General features: G+C 55.4%; 5 protein-coding genes across 5 annotated transcripts; 3 read left to right on the forward strand and 2 right to left on the reverse strand.

Annotated features, from left to right (window-relative positions):
* Nucleotides 1-2851: 2851 nt before the first annotated feature.
* SPBR_07843 (pali-domain-containing protein) lies at nucleotides 2852-3538 on the forward strand (the record flags this gene model as incomplete). Its single annotated transcript, XM_040766097.1, has 1 exon — nucleotides 2852-3538. One exon carries the CDS (start codon nucleotides 2852-2854, stop codon nucleotides 3536-3538), a length of 687 nt encoding a protein of 228 aa, XP_040616549.1.
* A 1479-nt stretch (nucleotides 3539-5017) lies between these two features.
* SPBR_07262 (sulfate transporter) lies at nucleotides 5018-6403 on the forward strand (the record flags this gene model as incomplete). Its single annotated transcript, XM_040765516.1, has 1 exon — nucleotides 5018-6403. One exon carries the CDS (start codon nucleotides 5018-5020, stop codon nucleotides 6401-6403), a length of 1386 nt encoding a protein of 461 aa, XP_040616550.1.
* Nucleotides 6404-7678: 1275 nt separating this feature from the next.
* On the forward strand, nucleotides 7679-12988 carry SPBR_06330 (uncharacterized protein; the record flags this gene model as incomplete). Its single annotated transcript, XM_040764587.1, has 1 exon — nucleotides 7679-12988. The coding sequence occupies one exon, from the start codon at nucleotides 7679-7681 to the stop codon at nucleotides 12986-12988; it is 5310 nt and encodes a 1769-aa protein (XP_040616551.1).
* Nucleotides 12989-14214: 1226 nt separating this feature from the next.
* SPBR_08011 (uncharacterized protein) lies at nucleotides 14215-14537 on the reverse strand (the record flags this gene model as incomplete). Its single annotated transcript, XM_040766261.1, has 2 exons — nucleotides 14215-14372; nucleotides 14441-14537. 2 exons carry the CDS (start codon nucleotides 14535-14537, stop codon nucleotides 14215-14217), a joined length of 255 nt encoding a protein of 84 aa, XP_040616552.1.
* A 1525-nt stretch (nucleotides 14538-16062) lies between these two features.
* SPBR_08041 (uncharacterized protein) lies at nucleotides 16063-16281 on the reverse strand (the record flags this gene model as incomplete). The annotated part of the gene is made up of 1 exon (XM_040766290.1): nucleotides 16063-16281. One exon carries the CDS (start codon nucleotides 16279-16281, stop codon nucleotides 16063-16065), a length of 219 nt encoding a protein of 72 aa, XP_040616553.1.
* Between the last annotated feature and the right edge of the window lie 3481 nt (nucleotides 16282-19762).

The following is a 19762-nucleotide window of genomic DNA, read 5'->3' on the forward strand; positions in this document are numbered from 1 at the left end:
TCTACCTATTTGGCTGTCCGGATACGCACAAAACCGAGCCACAGTCCAGCTGAATCGTGTGTGCCAGTGGTACCCGCAGATGAGAGGAAGTACTCGGCTCATTTGCTTGTGCCCTTTTCCATTTCGCTTCATTTCCTTTCTCTATTGTTCTTAAAGAGCCACAGAGACCAAAGCGTGCTTGGCGTGTTGGTCGGAAGGTACCAGACCCGCCCCAGACCAGGAAAACAAACCGACAAAGAGGAGCACGGGGAGTCAAAAACATCGATGGGCCTCTGATGGCCTCGATCTGAAGGTCCCCTGTGATATCCTGTGCCCATTTCCCTAGTTCCAGTGGCGGTGGCCCATTTGGCCAGCGCCAGTCAAGGATTAGTGCAAATTCGCTCCAGGTCCAGGCCTGAAGCGACATGGGGTGCGTCCAAGGCGAGGACAACGCCGAAAGCACACTGACCTCATTACTCCGTACACAAACACCCCCTGGTCCGAGCTGTGTCGCGAAAGATGTCACAACTTTCTTGCCTTGCCTTGCCTTGCCGTTTCTGTTTCTTTCTTTCTTAAAAATACTCTAAATCCAGCTGCAGAGATCCACCTACAACGGAGCAAGCCCCTTCAACTACGGCGCGAAAGGGCCGCTCGAGCAGAACAGGGAAACGAACCAGAATGTGGTCCACGAACGATAGCGTTCTCCGGCGCCCCCTTTTGCCTTGATTTGTGTAGTATTGAAGCCCTTCGAGAGCATCGTGAAATGAAGACATGACGATGCAAAGGATAAGTGAGCATGGCGCGCAGTACATTGTTACAAAGTACGACGAAGTCGAGCACTTCAACGTGTACTTTGAGCGCCTTTGAAGTTCGAAATTGTCCGCACGTTCGATGCACCTACTCCGTACTTCATAGAATGTCCGATCGTACTTCCGGAGCAATTTGACCGTGGCCATTTCCTTGCTATTTGTTCAGGTCAATTGGGGCCCACTCGCTCTTTCCGTTTAAATGATTTCACTTCGTCTTTTTTTGTTTCTGTCTTGTTGGGGTGCCATTGGCCCTTTCCGTTTTACAACCGCCCCACCCACCAGCCACTCACTGCCATATGATGACGTACTTTGCGCAGGCGGGCTGTGGCCAAGCTCATCAGGCACCCTCATTCCTTCCCTTCCTCCTTCCCAGGCGCAAGGCCCGAGGGTCCATCGTCGCACTTGCCCTGAACTGGGGGTATGGCGCGCTAGACAAAAGTTTGCTCGAACTTCTCCGAATGCATCGTTAAAGGAGAAAATAGAAACACGGGAGAAGTTGTACGTTTGTCTAAAGCGGAATAGCGAATTGGTACAGAACAAAGCCCCTGGAAGCGCCGCCTCAAGAGTCCGAAATAGCAGCGACAGACTGGAAGGGTGCCTGATCTAACCTTCCGCTACCATCTTTAGCGACGGCGATCACGTTTAATAAAGACGACGACCGTCAAAGAAAGACCTACGAGAAGTCAAAACGATAGCGCTCGTCGTACGACGCTGCTCCTTACCAGTTCAAAAAGCAGACTGGGCGGAAGACGGAAGCAAAATCGAATCGAGCAGAGCTGAAGCCAAAAAAAGAACATGAGAGGAAGGTCAAAACTGGTCGTCAGCCGAACGGTAGTTGTCAGCCCCCGCCTTTACCTTCTTTGGGCTTTCTGTTCTGTGTCTCTTTCACAGCTTTGATTGGGCTCGTCTTTCGACTCCCGTGTTGCTTTTTCCGGTGTGGCAGTGTGCAAGTGCAAAAAGGGTTGTCTGGAGCCTGGAAGGACCCGAAAGGTAGAACAACCAGAGCTTGGAGGTGTCCCCAAGACAGCTCCACGATACCTGAGCAGTTTGCGCGTCGAGTGTGGCCGAGGCAGAGGGTGACCAAGGGCACTAGCAACCCGCATGAGCGGAAAGACGGTTCGTGGCTGGACGACGTATGGTACGGCCTGGCCGTCGCCCAAGACCAGCGAACCAAGCTTCCTCCAAGCAAGCTCAGGGAGGCAGCCCTGCAGAGTGACGACGTTGGTAACTTGGGCGATTCCAAGGCAGGAACACAAAACGACAAACCGCCCACAATGCACGAGACTGCAGACGGACGCTGGAACGGCACTTGGGCTTGCATGCACAAGTCTACTACGTAGTGACGTCGCACCCCTGTCTCACCACCCCTGCTCGCCCTGCCCATGACGCTTCCACGAAGTGCGCTTGGACAGGACAGCCATTTTGCAGCTCCACCCAAACAAAACCAAAGCAACGCCACTGTAGTGGCATGTGTCGTGTTGACCCACCCCCTGTCCAGTCAGTGACGATGTTTGAATTTTAGAGTGCGTTCCGTCACAATACGGAGTTCCCTCACACACCCAAGAGAACGTCGTAATACGTCGTATGGCGCGAGGGTGTATTGTTGCTCCATACAGCACATTTTGCAGACGTGACAAGGTACCTTTGTACCTGTGACGATCTGTACCTTGTTTTATTTCTTTGCCTTTTTTTCGTCTCCAGTCTTCCTTGTCTTGTGTTGGCGTATTCCCTTTTTGGGACAAAGCCTGCGCCCTCCTTCGTCTTGCCGTTCGTTGTTCGACGACGTTGTTTGTGCCCAGTTCCTGTCTGAAACTGTCTCCCCAGTTTCTGTCAAGGGTCGCCTCTCACACACTCCCAGACGTTTATATCTTGCCCGTCCCGCCACCTCTGATCCCACGTTTTATTTCTTTTTCTCATTCATTCCATTTTATCATTTACATTCCTCTGTCCTACATTGGTTCACAAAGGCCAGCCTTTGAGCTTCGCATCACTCTCTCTCTCTCTCTCTGTCACACACACCCTTTCTTTTCTGCCTGACCTACTGTCTTCCGACAACAAGCACAATGGCCCGCACTGGCTTCTTCCACCACATCGGCAGCTTCTTGCTGTTCGCCGCCACCATCCTGCTGCTGGTCACGACCATCTCGGCACCCGTCGTCGACAACATCTCCTTGCTCAAGGTCGACCTGGCCAACGGCACCAGCGAACACCAGTCCGCCATCACCTTTGGCACGTTCGGCTACTGCACCATCCACACCGCCGACGGCCACAATGTCTGCTCGCCCCGCAAGATTGGCTACAACCCTGCTGCGGTTATCCACGATGACGAGCACTTCTCCAACGCCTCGGAAGACTCCACCAAGGCCCTGACCCGTGTCATGGTCTTGCACCCCATTGCCACGGGCGTTGCCTTTATTGCGTTCCTGCTGGCTGTCGGCGCCGGTGTCATCGGCTCGTTCCTTGGCGCGCTCGTCTCACTCGTCGCGTTTCTCATCACCGTTATTGTCCTGATTACCGACTTTGTGCTCTTCCACATTGTCAAGAAGCACGTCAACGACGACCTCCGGGGCGCCTCGGCCAAGTACGGTGTCGGTCTCTGGCTGATCCTGGCCGCCGCCATCGCCCTGCTGCTCGGCACCCTGGTTGTCTTCTTCACGTGCTGCAGCGCCCGTCTGCACCGCTCGCGCAATCACTCGAACAAGGTCGACCCAGCCTACGTTGCGCAGCCCCGCCGCCGCCGCTTCTTCTAAGCGCACGGCAGCGGCACTACCTGCACCCAGCACAGTGTAACTTTTTAAACAAAAAACTCCAATGTTTGTGTTGAAGAGAGGGAGTGTTGACGACAGCTCCATAATGACCGGTGTATGACCAAAAACGACTGCTTCGGCAGGCTCACTCACGATCGTTTTGACGAAGTTACAAGGCGATACCACTTGATTTTCACTGAAGTTCCAAGACGCAATATCCGCCATTTTGATTTTTTTTTGCAAACCAATTTCCCCATTTCGATCTATATGATATCCCATTCCTTTTTTTTTTTTACTCGCAACTTCTGCAAAGAAACCAATCTGTACCATAATAAGATCAAAGACGTCAATAAACAACCAAATTAATAAATCAACGGTACTGTAATAAATTGCATGTATGTGACTTGACGTGAACGCTTTCACGATAAGATTCTGCAGCTACCGAAGTATGAGTGTGAATCTTGTTAATCTAGAGAGGATATTTTCTGCACCTCTGCTGTGATATCACTATACAGTTCTAGATATCATTGGCGTGTCTGCTCATCTACGACATACACACATGTAGACCCATTCGACAGATACGCGTGCTGATCCATTCTCACAGCTGTCAAGCCTCTGGAGTACTCGAGCCACAGCCATTTGCACTACTTTGCTGCCAACAATGACGTCAGAGGACCGACTTAACGGCCCGTCTGCGATGTCTGCAACCACATCGAAAACGGACTACTCCGAAAACAGGACACAGATTTCAAGACCTTTTGGTTACGTTGTATCCTTGTCTTTGGATCACGACGAGTTTACGTCAATAGCATTCATAGTGGCCACCCCTACCTGTCGCTCGTGATGCCGATTTCCTGCGTCCCTCTGCGGCATCCGGTGCTAGGGAAGGAACCCGCTAAGACGACACTGATCGTCGGTGAATGCGCTGAAGAGTATCGCAAGAGAAAGCGATGTCCTCAACACTCCATAACAATAGATATCACTGCCACTAGTCGTCCTGACTGTTTCCGTCTTGGATGCACCTTCCTCAACGACGCTGTGATCCCACGTGACTATATTGGCATCTCAATTCTGTGGCAGCGACAGACCACGGCAAGCTAATTACGGCGGATAGTCCGTTGCGGGTGGCTCCTTCCAGGCAGTCCCTGAACTCCCCTACAGAGTTAAAGCCCCCAACAACCGCCACTGGACAAAGACGCCAGCGGGAGCTAATTGATTGCTGAAAGTCGCTATCGGGCAACTGCGAGGCTACATGCCTTTCCCATCGGCGACTGCCGTCAGCCCTCAATTGTGCATCATCTGTCGTCGGCCGGGGTTTTGCCAAATCTGTCGACACGCATGCCTGACTTGCGTGTGGCCTTTACCATCTCTACGGTCGTTGCCATCTCTACCGCCAGCGCCAAGTCCAGCAACCTGCATTCTTCCGACACGGACACTCTTACGGTCCACTCTACCACGAGTCGACCACATCGAATCACCACAATGACGGCTTGGCCCTGGCAGCACGTCGCCCGCAGCGGCCGCCATAGCTTGGCAACGCTCCGCCGCAGCCCGCTTGCCGAGATCTCGGGCGCCCTGGGTGACTTGGGCACGCTGCTGCCGCTGATGGCCGCGCTCGCCCTCCAGGGATCCGTGTCGCTGTCGTCGACCCTCGTTTTTTCGGGCCTGTTCAACATGGTCACGGGTCTCTGGTTCGGCATCCCGCTGCCCGTCCAGCCCATGAAGGCCATTGCCGCCGCCGCCATTGCCCAGAACGCCTCGCTGCGCGACACCCTGGCGGCCGGGGCGCTTGTGAGCGGTGTCGTGCTGTTGCTGGCCGTGACGGGCCTGCTGCGCCGTCTCGCCGAGGTCGTGCCGGTGCCGGTCGTCAAGGGCATCCAGTTGGGTGCGGGCCTGTCGCTGGCGCTGTCGGCGGGCGGGCCGTCTTTACTAGGTGGCCTGGGCTGGCTGGACCACCCATCGGTGCTGGACAACCGGCTGTGGGCGCTGGCGGCGTTTGCCGGTCTGCTCTTGACGCAGCGAATGGCCCCAGTGGGACCCTCGTCGTCGTCGTCCGTCCGTACAGCCTTTTTGCCGTTCGCCCTCGTTGTGTTTCTGCTTGGCCTCGTCTTTGCGCTGCTCGACCACAGCCACCATGCCGGCCACGTGCTCCCCCATTTCGCCTTGTGGACGCCCCGCCTGGTTTTGCCGCATTGGCTGTCCAGCAATGCCTGGGCCATGGCCGTTGCGCAGTTGCCTCTAACGACGCTCAACTCGGTCGTTGCCGTGTCCGCCTTGGCCGAGGAGCTGTTCTCACCGTCCGCTCTGCCCCTTCTATCGCTCTCGTCGTCGTCGCCCTTCACACCCGCTACCTCCGTCACGGCGTTCGGCTGCAGCGTCGGCGCCATGAACCTTGTCGGCTGCTGGTTTGGTGCCATGCCCGTCTGCCACGGCGCTGGCGGACTGGCTGCCCAGTACCGGTTCGGTGCGCGGAGTGGCGCGAGCGTTATTTTGCTCGGCGCTGCCAAACTGCTGTTGGGCCTGTTTTGGGGCGAAACGTTGTTGGAACTCCTGCGTGCCTTTCCGCGCAGCTTCCTCGGTGTGCTTGTCCTGGCCGCCGGCTTGGAGCTGACAGCCGCGGGTGCGACCCTCAACGAAGGTGGTGATACATCGTACAGCGCCCAGCAGAAACGCGAGCGGTGGACGGTCATGCTTATGACGGCCGCCTGTCTGCTGGCGTTCAAGAATGACGCCGTCGGTTTTGTTGCCGGCCTGCTCTGTCACGGCGCCTACCGTTTGGCAGACGCGCTTGAGGCTCGGCGCAGCCGCCACAGCCGTCTCCGTCGTCCAGGTCACCCCGATGAATCAAGCACACTTTTGGCTTCATAGACGTTTGCAATAAGGGTACGAGAACCAGCACGGGATGACGGAGATTAATGATGCCGAAAAGCGGCGCGTAGAATTTTATTAAATATATATATTACTACCCTTGTCTTTGGTCTTCTCCTGTATGGTGTATACTTGTACATATGGGACTTTTGCCTTTGCATTTCTTTCATACGCCCCCTTTTTCTCGTCCCCTCCTTCTCTCCCAACTCTAGTCGTAGTTCTTGTCATAGTAGACAACTCTCCTATGGTGCCCATAAAGGATATTGTTGACGGTAATGTAAGGAAGAAAGCAGAACAGAGTTCGATACTAGGGCAGGCCAGCTGGGCAGGGCCGTTCCATAATTCATTCTTCCTGTGGCCCCAAAGTAGTCTACCTGCGTCATCATCGAGCTGGTCATGACTGGCCACGATGCCGATTAATCTGCACTTTGTGTTCCAATGCCGCACATAGTGGACGACGTATATCACCACTCGCAACATATATGTTTCTACAGTATGCTAACGAGCTATCAGCATTCGGTATGGAAATATTGCAGTTGCACTTATCGGCGCGCTCACTGCATCTGCCTTAGTATTTGTTTTCCTTCCTCTAAAAGTTTTCTGTTCAACTTCTTCGTCCAGCCATACGCAATGTTAACAAATTCAATTTAGGCGCTCTTTCTTCTTTCCCGACATTCGTTTGACACAGAAAACATAAAAAACCCGATTTTTTCTTGGAAGTCCCAGAAACTAACACAGATTTTGCCAAGAATCTCTCCCGTACGTGCTTGTCGTGCAGTCTATCACTCGTGAAATCGCTGAGGTCGAGGCTCGATTGGGCGGTCTCGAGATCGCTTAGACGCGATTCGCCCATGTCGACTCGGCCCCGCTTATTTACTGGCATGTGCCAGTGCACGCGCTGGATTGGCCCAAACTGACAAGACCCACTTTAATCATGCCCCGACTTCCTTCCTTTTTTTTGCCAAATTTTTTTTGGACTTGGCAATATTAGCCAATCACGGCCCTCGATTACACACCGCCCAAAGACGAGCCGCTCCCCCACGACGGCATTTCAGAACAATCCAACATCGCCAACTTTCAGCTTCACTTCGCTTCTCGCACCCCTTGCGCCAACCCTCCCACTGTCCGTGTCTACGAGATACGAGTCCGTTGCCTTTGATATCGAAGGCTTACCCTACGTCAGCGACGGGCCGTCGGAACCCAATCGCCCCATCCATTATTACTGGGGCCCACAGCAACAACATCCTCGGCGAAGGAGCTGCCATGTCCGCAGCGATGACTTCGCCCACTGACGCGGCCGCCGGCCCGGCCACGGCCGACATCATCGACGGCATGTACATGTTTGGGTCGGTGCCGGGCCAGGAAGACGCCGCGGCCGGTCCGGCGGGTGCCGCCCAAACAAACAACGATGTGACGGCCTTGAATCAGCTTCAATCCCAAATTCAGTCGCAAAACAACACCCATCAGACCCCAGGCGGCGCTCCCTTTGTCGACCCGGCCGCGATGCGCCTCCCCGGCACCGACGACTACTTCCTTCACGCCGACGAAACCCAGCCGCCACGCAAAACCACCCTGCGACGCCACAGCCACAATCACGTCCCCGACGACGAGGACACCGAACACATTCACTCCTTTGCCCGCCTTATCTTTGCCGACGCAGTCTTCCACATGACCACCAACAGCGTACTCATCGGCCGCGACCAGCTCGCCGTCGACGAGGCCCGCCGCTTAAAAGAGGCAGGACACAGCATGCGAACCCAGGGCGGCAGCGGCGGGATCGACGAGAACGGCAACACCCAGGGCCTCGACAACGGCAATTTTGAGCCGCCTCGCGTGCCAAAGTACAGCCGCTCGTACGTCAGCGAGGAGGGCGGGTTCCTGGGTCCCTCGCGGTCCGCCGAGCGCAGACGCCGCAAGCGCAAGTCGTCGCGTCCTGCCAGCTCGCACTCCAACGGCGGCGCGGGAGCCTCAGCAGGGAGTGGCGGCAGCCGCAACAGCCAGGCCGATGCAGACGAGCCGATGCCGGACCAGTACCAAGACCAGGACCAAGACCAAGACCAGGACCAGGACCAGGACCAGCAACAGCAGACGCCGTCAAAGCACGAACAGCACGCGGCTGCGCCCAAGGGCGAGGCCGAAGAGACCGATCTCGAGCTGGTGCCGCGTGCGCCGAACCCGATCTCGGACCGCGAGTACGTTGCACACACGCCCGGTTCCAAGCGCCTGACCGTCAACGACTTTATGCCGTCTGCCGACACGGAACCCTTTATCGGCATCCACTCGCCCGGCAACCTCGACGAGATGCTGCGCCGCACCAAGGGCATTTCTCGCCAGCACATGAAGATCTGCTTCAACGCCGACACGCACACATTCGAGGCCATCCCTATCCACAAGAACGGCTTCTTCATCAACGACAAGCTCATTGCTGGCCATACCGCCACGCTGCGCAGCAACGACTGCGTCCAGATCAAGGACATCCACTTCCGCTTCGCCATCAGCTACGTCCCCGACGGCATGACCGGCGGCGAGCCCGAGTTCGTCAACGGGCCCCACGGCAAGAGTAAGAAGAGACGCAATGGGAGAGCACAGGCCACAGGCGGCAAAGAGATCAGCTTTGAGTTTGAGAAAAATAACGGCTCCTCGCCTCACGCTCGTGACACCAGCGAGGAAGACGACGACGCCGACCTAGGTGCCGGCGAGCCGTCGGCGGTGGCACGGTTCTTCCCGCACGGTCAGGACCACGCCCCGGCCAAGGCTGCCTCCCGCGCCACCAACACAAAAAACACAAACCACACAAACACTGCCACTTTCTCATCCTCCAATCCGCCATACACCGCGCCGTCTTCCAACGGCAACGCAAAACTAACCAACCTGGCTTCAGGGACCGCAACAGTGCCGAAAGCTCAGCAGCTGAGCCCCGAGCAGACGCGAGCGAACCTGGCGGCGGCGAACGCGGCGCATGCGACCCACGCTGCCCAGGCAAATGCGGCCGACACCAACCCACTCAACGACGGCGTCGAGGCTGCTGCTGCGGCTGCCGAAATGGACGAGCAGCTCGCCGAGATCGCCGAGATCATGCAGACCTTCCGCGAGCAGAAGGACGCTGGCCAGCCAAAGAAGCGCGGCCCCGGTCGTCCTCCGAAGAACGGCCTCTTCTCGATCCGCGAAATGAAGGACCGCATCGAGCACGGCGGCCTCTCTCCCGAGCAAGAAACGCTTCTTCAAAAGGCCATCCAGTCCATGCGGCACAAGCAAAAGAAGTCACGGAATCCTGCAGCAGGAGCGGCGTCCGGTTCTGGCTCGCAGGACAAAAAAGCCCAAGACGCGACCGCCCAAAAGGGATCTCAACAGGCGCAACTCAAGGCCCAGCAGCAGCAGCAGCAGCAGCAGCAGCCACCGCCAAATGCGCAGCAGCAAGCCCAGCAACAAGTCCACCAGCAACAGCAGCAACAACAGCAACAGCTGCAGATGCTGCAGCAACTACAACAGCAGCCTCTTCTCGCCGCGTCCACCGATGGCCAGCCAGCCCAGCAGCAACAGCGGCGGCTCGACGAGAATGATGTCGAAATGCACGACCTCCACCTGGTGCAGGCGCACATGAACCAGCCGAGTATGGACTACCTGCACCCTATTCCCAACAACCCCAACGCCGACCCCATCGACCAGCAGACCGCCCATATGCTGCTCGAGGCCATTGGTGCTACCTCGACCGGCGAACTTGCCGACGCCGCCGCTCTGCACCAGCAGCTTGCCAACGTCGACGCCAAAGGGAAGGGTGCTGCCACCAACAACGGCAATGCTGCCAATGGCGGGTTCGACAACACCGCCAACGGACACCAGGGACTTGACAACCTCGTCCCCGGCACACCCGACGGCAATGTTGATTCTCAAGGCTATCCGTTTAATGCGCAGTTCGGCACCCCCGGCACGGCCACCGCCGCCGGGACGCCGAGTGTGGCCGGGACGCCCGGCATGGACGGCCAGACTCCTGTCAAGCGCAAGGTCGGCCGCCCACGCAAGCACCCGCTGCCCGAAGGCGCCGAAAACCAGCCCGAGAAGCGAAGATACAAGCCGCGCAAGCCCAGGGTTGGCGAAGAAGGCCAGCTCATTGACGACGGCAATGGCGGCTTCATCGAGGTCGGTCCTGACGGCAATGTGGTCAGTGCCGGCGGTTTCGGTGGTGGAGGCATGGAAGACAACGGCGGCGAGGGGAGCAGTGCTGGTGCTGGTGGTGCCGGCGGCGGCGGGCCGTCCGGACAGAATCGGGGCCGCGTCGAGCGGTACAAGACGCCGCCGCTGGAACTCAATGCGGACGACTACACGGCCGCCGAAAAGACCAAACCCAGCAAGAACTACAGCGTTCTTATCGACGAAGTGCTTACCGAAGCCGTGCCCCACGGCTTGTCGCTCAAGCAGATCTACAAGCGCATCCAAATGAAGTACAAGTACTTTTACTTTTGCGTTGAGACCAAGGGCTGGGAAAGCAGCGTCCGCCACAACCTTATCGGGAACGTCGCGTTTCGCAAAGACGAGGCCACCAGCACGTGGCACCGCGTGCTGGGCGTCGAGCTGGACGCCGGAAAGAAGCGTGCCAAGGGTGGCTCGCCCGAGAACCAAGTCGCCACGCCCTACCAGAATTACGCCGGCCAGTGGCAGCAGCAGCAGCAGCAGCAGCAGCAACAGCAGCAGCAGGGCTACGTCCAAGGTTTCCCGCCGCAGCAGCAGTTCCAGCAGCAAGGCCAACAGTACGTCGGTCAGCCTCAGCAACAGCAGTTCACCCAAGGCGCGATGGCTCCGCCTCAACAGCAGCAGCAACAGCATGCTCCGGCAGGTTTTGCGCCCTTGCCTACCGGTACTACGCCAAACGGCGCCAACGCCAATGGCAACGGAGTTGCAGCTCAAGGCCAACCTCAACCGCAACACATTTATGCTTCGGTGGAGGACCAAGGTCACGAACAACAACAGCCGCAACAACACCAGCCTCAGCAACAACACCAGCCTCAGCAACAGCAGCAGCAGCAGCAACAGCGCCCCAGCCAGCCTGCTGCTCCATTCCCCTTCGCCCAGGCCACACCCCGCAGCCAACAGCAGCCTGCTGCCGCAGTTGGTGGTGTTGTGAACCAAGACCACGCCGATCAGCAGATGCGCCCGATTTCTGCCCGGCCGCCACAGGCCACGACTCAGCAGACGCAACAGCATCAACAGCATCAACAGCAAGCTCAGCATCTTCAGCAGACCGCACAGGGACTGCAACGCATGCCACCGCCGCCGCAACAGCCACAGCAAGCCCAGCAACAGCAACAGCAGCTCCAACAGGCATCCACGTCGGCTACTGGCACTCCTGCTTCGGCGGCCGCTGCCCAGGCTGTCTCGACAGCGACGCCCCGCAGCACACCAGCGCCGAGCGAGCTGCCGCCAGCCGTGTCCCAGGAACTCGTCAACCTTGTCCGCCTCTTCCGCGCGCAGGTCGTGACGCAAGCCAACACGCTCTCCGAGAACGTGGAGGGCATCGCCATGGCCGTCGCCAACCGCGGTCTGGGGCTGACCAAGACGATCAACGCCAACGCGCAGCTCGACGAGATTCTCTATGGCGTCTTTCTCAACGTCAAGGCCACGCTCGCTGTCAGTGCCCTGCCCGACCCGGACCTGATTGCGAAACTCGCCGCGTTCAACGACACCTTTTCGTCGCTGCTCAAGAGCAAGATGGGCGACATGGCCGAAGCGCTTGTGCTGTCGGCCATTGACCGCGTGCTCGACTTTACCGAAGCGTCGCTGATGCGGCCCAAGACCGAGGCTGAGCGCAGAGAGATAGAGGGCGCCGAGAAGTTGATTATGGAGGAGGCTCAGAAAGTTGTTGACGCGCACCGTCTGACGCTGGCGTCGTCCATGCCGGCTCCAGCTGCTGCTGCTCTGGCACGTACGACGCCGGCTCCCGCCCCAGTTGCTACTCCCGCTCCCACACGACAGCCCCATGCAGCGGCAGTTCCTGCACCACAGCAGCAAACGGTCCCGGCTGCTCCAGCTGCTCAACCGTCCCAGCCGGTTCCGGCCGCTCCGACTGACCCAGTTGTTCAAGGTTCTCATGTCATTCAGGCAGTTCAAGCCTCCCCGGAAGTCCAGACCACGTCAGTTGCCACACCTTCTCCAGCTGCTCCCGCCACACTGGCAGTACCACCTACTCCTGCCGCTCGGGCAGTCCAAGCGCCTCCGGCTGTTCAACCGATCCAGGCCGCACCGGTTGCCACCTCTCCAACAGCCACCACGCCTGCGCCAACTACCACACCTGCTCCTTCTGTCAAGGTAGCGCCAGCAACTCCAGCAGCTCCAGCAGCTCCAGCAGCCCCAGCAACTCCAGCAACTCCAGCTGCTCCGGCCGCTCCGTCTGCTCCGGCCGCTCCGTCTGCTCCGGCCGCTCTGTCTGCTCCAGTCGCGACACCTGCTCCCGCTGCCCCGACCGTCCAGACCGCACCAGATGTTCCAGCTGCCACGACTGCCCCGTCCAAGCCAACACTGACCCCATCCTCTCCTCCGGCGCAAGCTCCGGCTCCAGCCCTGGCACCTGTGCCTCCCACTTCGTCTGCATAGATGTACCTGGTGGCAGGGGGGACCTATGTCCTGACGACGTTATATCTTCATATCACGTCTTGACGATTGACGATTGACTTGGTAACATTATGTCTAGATCACGTTTGTGTCCCAACGACATTGCTTTTCGAAAAGTTTTGACATTTCGGCGGCGTCCCAACCCGGGCAGGGTCCCCTTTTGACACGAATGCTTCTCTTCCCCCAACCCTTGTCACCGGCGGACCCTTTTTTCCTTCTCTTGTGTCTTTTTCCATTGCCTTTCTTTAGTATTCTTTTGTCCTTTATGTTTTGTTTGTCCCGTCCGTACAGCACCCGGTTACACAAAAATAGAATCGGATTTGGTTATGGAAAATGGGTTGGGACGGTTCCAATAAATAGGAGCTCGACTCCTCCCTTCCAGAAGGTGTTTACGGCGTTTCTCCTTTCCACGACACCCACCGGTTTGGTTAATCGGTTTATTTTGTCGTTTTTTCTTGTTTCTTGTTTCTTTTCTCCATTGACTTCCTATTTACTTCTTCTTTTTCGGTTTGGGTGTATTTCGCAGCGAAGGGCGTTTCGGAGTTTTGTCTCTTAATATTGACGACGTCTACCTTCTCGCTCTCCTCACCCTCCTCTTTTCTCTCAACACACTCGTTTTCTTGTCGTCTCTTGTACAAGCAAAACAGTGGCTCTGGTGGGCCTCACGGCTTTGGGCTTTCGGGTTTTGTCACAAGGAGTTTTTCATGTATCTGTGTATGAGATTTGCCTCATCGTTTATTTCCCATGTCCCTTCAAGTATGTTCACAGGAGTATTTCTTTCCTGAAAGCATTCACGATAATACAAAATACGCTGTCACGTTTTATGCTTTGCGACCGCTCGTTGTGAGTTGAGTCGTAGTTTTCCATTGTATACAATGCCCCTATATTTACGTCTAAATGTCACCCAAAACTCCTTCAAAGGCCGAAATCGCCTCGAGAGCTCCAAGACATCCAGCGTTGCTCAACATGGTATTTACACGACTTGATTCGGCCCCCATTCCGACATGTACTGTCCGTAGCCTCCGCCCACTCTTGTCCCTTGCAGAGTGACATGCCAACTGTCCTGGCTTCGGTTCGAGTCGCCATCCGCTTCGATGCAACATCCTTCCGTCCTGGCTCGCTTGGCCTTGTCTTGGTCTGCAGTCGGTTCGGCTCTCTGCTGTTGCTGCCGTCGATTTCGTTATCGTCTATCGTCTATTCGCAACACCTTACAGCTTCGACGCCTCGCCTACAGTGCCGACCTTGAGGCGGTCCGAGTACTTGTCAAGGACCTTTTGGCTGTGGTACTTCCAGAACGACTTGGTGGCGTCGCGGCCAGCCATGCGCTTCAGGATCTTGGCGCCGCCGGGGTGCTCATCGACGAAGCCTGGGATGCGATTAGCAGTCATTCGCTACTCTGGCGGTGCATTGCTCCTGGCGTAGAGCGAAACTCACCAGTAATATCGTAGACGCCGTTGTCGACAATAATGTAGATGCCAGAATCATCGGTCTTGTGCTTAGCGACCTCTGCCGGGGTGAATGACTTGGACATTGTTGCGGTGTGTGGGAGCGAAAGTGTTGCAGGAAGGATTTCGGCTGTTGGCTTGAAAAAGAGAATATGGCGCAAGAAGACGGAGCGTCGCGGACGAGAAAGAGAATTGGGACGAAGTTAAAACGAAGTGTGAACTGAAAATCAACAGTAAGTACCCTCCCCAGTCGTGCCTTCCGCAGCGAAACCAAGTTACCTCGGCTCGCTACCCATTAGGAAAGAGCGAGTGCAGTGCTAACAAAATGGCCCCCAAATGCTGGTTGGGTCCTTTGGTAGGTGACTCGCCCCAATCAGACATGGCGCGCTACTGACTACGACGTATCTTAGGTTCCGCGGGGGGGCACTTCTTGTGGTGCAAAGCAGCAAAGGCGGAGAAACTCGAAATTGGTCATACCAAGTCATTTAGCTGCACGCTGATGGGCTGGATTTGGGGGTCGATGGAGCCTCTGGATCGCTCCTGCCCTTGTCCCGCGAGCCCGCCTCGATTGCACCGACGAGACCGGACCAGGGAAAGCCCAGGGCAGTTGCCGTCCCCAACCAACTCCCCTCTTCCCCTGGCCCCTTCCCCATCTTTTTGTGCAATGACGTTTTCTATCTTTTGTGGTCTGGTGCCTGCCACGCATCGCCGCCACTGATTCAAACTTAGCACGTGGACAACGTCGTGAGCCTCTCATTTTCGAAAGGTGGTCTATTCCCTGGACCGGCGTCTAGAGGCCTAATGGATTGCAACTAAAGAAGACGTCACCGCTCTGTAGTGATTCACTAACGTCTATTTATCGGTCACGCAAACTGACAAAAACCCATGACGATGCACAACAGTCGACTCGGTGAACGATTGTACATTACACAATATGAGCGAACTTGTCGTTCTCCGAGCCGCAAAAGAGAGAGAAGTGGTGGAAATATGAAGCTGAAGAGAATCTGTGATATAAAGGGAACAAAGAAGCAGATTCTATATTAAAACCCGTCTCGGGCTGCCTACGAAGACAGCCCAGCCTTCTATCTCGCCCGAAAGGAGGAATGAAATGGAATGTGCTCGTTGGCAAAAAGAAAGGTACAAAAACGGTTGAAAAAGTCATAAAGCAGAGGGCCGCCCTAGCAATAAAATCCCAGATATTCCAGCGTAAAAAGTTCAAATCCAAATAGACGCCCAATAGATTCCGGCTTCCCAAAAACATAGAAACATCCCCCATGTATGCGAGGGGTGAAGAAAAGAAAGAATTAACAACACAAAACGTAGGTCAGGCAGAGAGGCGGGTCTGTCGAGTGTAGCGAGGAGTGTATCAATGACGGAAGCCGTTTCGGAGGGAAATGGACCGCCCGTTCGCAATCTCCAAGATCGAACGAAGGAGACAATCAGACCGCAAACGAGGAGGCGCTGATGGCGACTTCGATGGTGTTGTCAGTGTTGCAGGGCGCAACGTTTGTTTCGGGTGTGGTGTCGTGGCTGGAGAGGATTTTTGGCTTGATCTCCTTCGTTGTACCCGATTTCTCCGCCGACTCCCTGGGCTCGACTCAACTTCCGTTTCTACCCGGATAGGCCGACATTTTCAAAATCGCGCATCATAACGGCGACCTGGGCGCGTTTTGCGGCTTCGGCGACGAGGGTGAAGTCTTTGAGGAAGGACTCGGTCGTCGATGCCTTGACCGTAATAGGTGATGGAGGCACAATCTTGCCGCCTGCTGTTGCCGCCGTTGTGGAAGACGACCGTCCGGCGACGGCGGCTACCTGTTGCGATGCGTTCATCGTTGTGGTGGGTGGACTTGAATGTGGTGGGACAGAGAAATAGAAAGACTAGCGGAGGCTGTTAGAAGTCGGCGTTGAGGCGAGAAACGAAGAAACAAATGCGGTGTGCGCAACCGAGGTTTATAAACAAAATGAACAAATGGAAATGGCAGAACGCAACAACAAATAAATGACAGATAACAGAGAGCCACAAGGCCGAGACAAAGATGACAACACGGCAGTGCCTCGTTATTGCGCGGGAGATAAAGTAGAGAGAAGCCTCACTAGAATTGTGGCAGAAGAGAGAATGCAAACAAAAACATAATAAATGCAGAAAAGGCCAAACCAGCGGTTTAAGCGAATAGGGCCGGCTAAACTGAGCAAACGCAAGAAAAACGGCGACGTATAACGGGACACCAAATTGGGGGCCGATTGGCGAGGCCAGTAAATCGCGAGACTAGAAAAAAGTACATGTGATATTCGCAGAAAGCAGCACAAAATCAGCAACTTACGAGAAAAGTGCTTTGTCTCCTTCTGACTATCGGAACCGGAATAAGTGTCGAGATGTGGCTATTCGGAAGAAGAGTGCTACATCTGCAAGCGCTGAAAGAAGATTGGAAGAGTTCGATAAAACGGCAACAAGCGAGGACGAGGCGAGACGGGTATCGAGGTTGAGCCGCGTGGAAGAATGAAAAGAGAGTGGATTTTGCGTTTTGATTTCCTTCTTCCTCGGAGGTTTCCTCGATATTAATGACTTGCTGAGACTGGAAATAACAGACGGCGGATGCGACTGTCAAAGCTCGGGCTGGACCGGTCAAGGTGTACTGCTGCGGGACGGCGATCTGGCCCGTGGTAAAGCGTCGAGATAATGTGCGATGAAGAGACAAGGGCCGGGCACAGGTGAGACGGGAAACGCAGGGGGTTGTGCCCGAGCGAGACTGTCCTTTACTGTCCTGACAAGCGACGAGAAGACGGCCAGAGACAGCCGACGAAAACGTAGGGAAAGAGAAAAACAAAAGTATTGTAATATCGAATTTGCGCGTGTGGATGGTCGGCGCAATTGTGCGAGGGCACGAGGCTCGTGAACGTGGGGGCGTACTGGGGGTAATGGCGGGATCGGAATGCGAAAATGATGTAAAGGGAGACAAAAGAAGATTAAGAACAAGAATGGCAACGGCAAAGAGACGAATTTCTCCAACACAAAATACTACTTCTGACGGCTTCCGCGTGAGATCAAAGAAATTATAGCGAGAATGGAGAAATGGAGAACCAAAGAAAGCCGAGACGAGCAAGTGTAAAGCCGGGCAAACCTCGGGAGACGAGAAGCGAACAGCGCAGCAGAATCGACATGAGAGAGATAAAGAGAGCCGGGGGTTTTATTGCGGAGTCAACTCTGGGGGGATCTGCATGTCGAGGTCGTTGAAAAGCCGTTGACGAAACCGAGAGAGCACATGGAACTGTTCCCGGACGAAAGCCGTGCGTGCGATTGGGTGATAACGAGGTAGAGAAAAGCACCAAAAAAATTCAGAAAGACTTTCGAAGGCGGCCCAAAGGAGAAAAAAGGGTTCATGAAAGAGGCAATTGCAGAATTGCTCGGCTTGCGCAGCCACTAGTGCGCGATACCGACCCAGCGATGACGATGGACTCCACAGTGCGTATGATCGAGCGGAAGAGGTGAGCGAGGCACGTAAAATACCGACCTTGTAACAGTATTTTTGGCACAGTACTAGTGTTTTCGCACGGTACATGACTGTGTGCGGGAAGACTCGGAAAAGGCGCTGCTAGTTTTGGGCGACTTACGACATACATATGACGGCTGGTGGATGCTCTCACAAAGGGCGAATGGTCGTCTAGACTTTGGATATGTGTAAGACATCGCTGCAGTCAGTGGCTAGTCGTTCCTGGCCGTGCTGTACCATTGTGGACAGGGCAAGAAATTGGAGAGCACACCATTGGCGATGGAGATGGAGAGAAGATTTTGTGACGTGGACTCGACGCAACGAAGATGAGACGATGCTCTTGAATCAGCCGTACCAAGTGTCGCAAGGCTTCCGGATTGTCGAAACCGATCCATTCTAGACGTTATACCGTACCGCTAGAGGCCGAATCGAGGGTAGCAAAGACAGTACCAAGAAGACAACAGACAGGGGCGATGGGGCCGAGAGGGTGGTCAACAAAACGAACAAGACGAACGAAATGATTGTCATTTGAACCAAGGACGGCATGCCGCGCATCCGTGCCGCCGCAATCTGACAAAGTTGAAGGCATGTCAATCGTTGGAGGCCATGCAAATAATCGTTTACACGAATGGCTGGCTCACCCTTGTAAGACGCAAACAAGTCGAGTGTGAGGCAGCTTTTCGTGTAAACAACTATCTCAAGTTGGGGAATCTGGATTGGGCGTTGCCCCTTTTTCAAGATGCAGCTCTTTGGTAGAAGAACTGCTACATAAACAGAAGTTACGGATAGGTCTATCGCAAGAAGGTACGATGCACACTTCGACGCACGGTTAGTTGTGAGGTTGAGCATGAGGGAAGGAGCGTATAAGCGAAGTACGGTAGTCCTCATAAGGAAAGCACGATATAGATGACTACCCAAACAGGAAGGAACAGCCACACCACGAACAAAATGCCAAAATTCAGTCAAACACAAATAGTCGCTCTGTCTGTCGGATTTCGGTATTTCCTTTCATGCACTCACGACAGCCTTTTTCTTCACGTCGGCCGATAGCCTGGAAGCAGCGGAAGAGCGGCGCGGGCTACGGAATCTGCATGCTATACGTCCGGTGCAGCCCATTTGAAAAGCGGCTGTGCGGTATGACTTCGCCAATGTGCAATTGCAGTTCCTTCCCATCGCCCCTTCCCTGTCTTTTCCTATGATCATGGAACAATCTGAAACATACGCTTCCAATGCCAAGTGGCGTCCGCGGGCGTAGGGTCGCACCTTCTCTTGTTCAATTCTCCCCTCCCCTTTCTCATCTTCCATCGCTCCTCCCGCCCATACCCCTGCGGATCCTCCGTGGCTGCCGTTTACGATTGGCTCGCAAAGACGGAGCACGCATCCCTCAAACCACGGTTCCCACAAGAAATCGCAAAATCGCATCTTGCCATCCTTCACCTCTTTGCACATTTCCTCTCTAAACGTCAACATGTCAACCATGCAACCATGGTGCCAGACAGCACCTCCCCCAGCATTCACCCATACCCCAAACGCCCATGACCCATGACGACGATCAACCCTTCTGAAAATAACCGTCCCATCCATCTCAAACATTGATAGCGAGAAGTCAAGTAGGGACTATTGAAGAGCTGTTTGTTTTCGCAGGAAAACAAGCCATTGCCTCGCTATTTTACGATGTGGTGCAAGGCGTCGTCACACGACACCGCTGCGGACAGCTCGCTTGTCCGGCGTCCCCCGTACGTCGTATCCGACCAGCCAACTGGATGAATGCGGTTCATCTTTTGTCGATGTCATCCCCCATCATTCCTGACCCTCTTTGACCA

The sequence above is a fragment of the Sporothrix brasiliensis genome (assembly GCF_000820605.1).
Source record: "Sporothrix brasiliensis 5110 chromosome Unknown Cont20, whole genome shotgun sequence".
In the NCBI taxonomy this organism is placed as follows: domain Eukaryota; kingdom Fungi; phylum Ascomycota; class Sordariomycetes; order Ophiostomatales; family Ophiostomataceae; genus Sporothrix; species Sporothrix brasiliensis.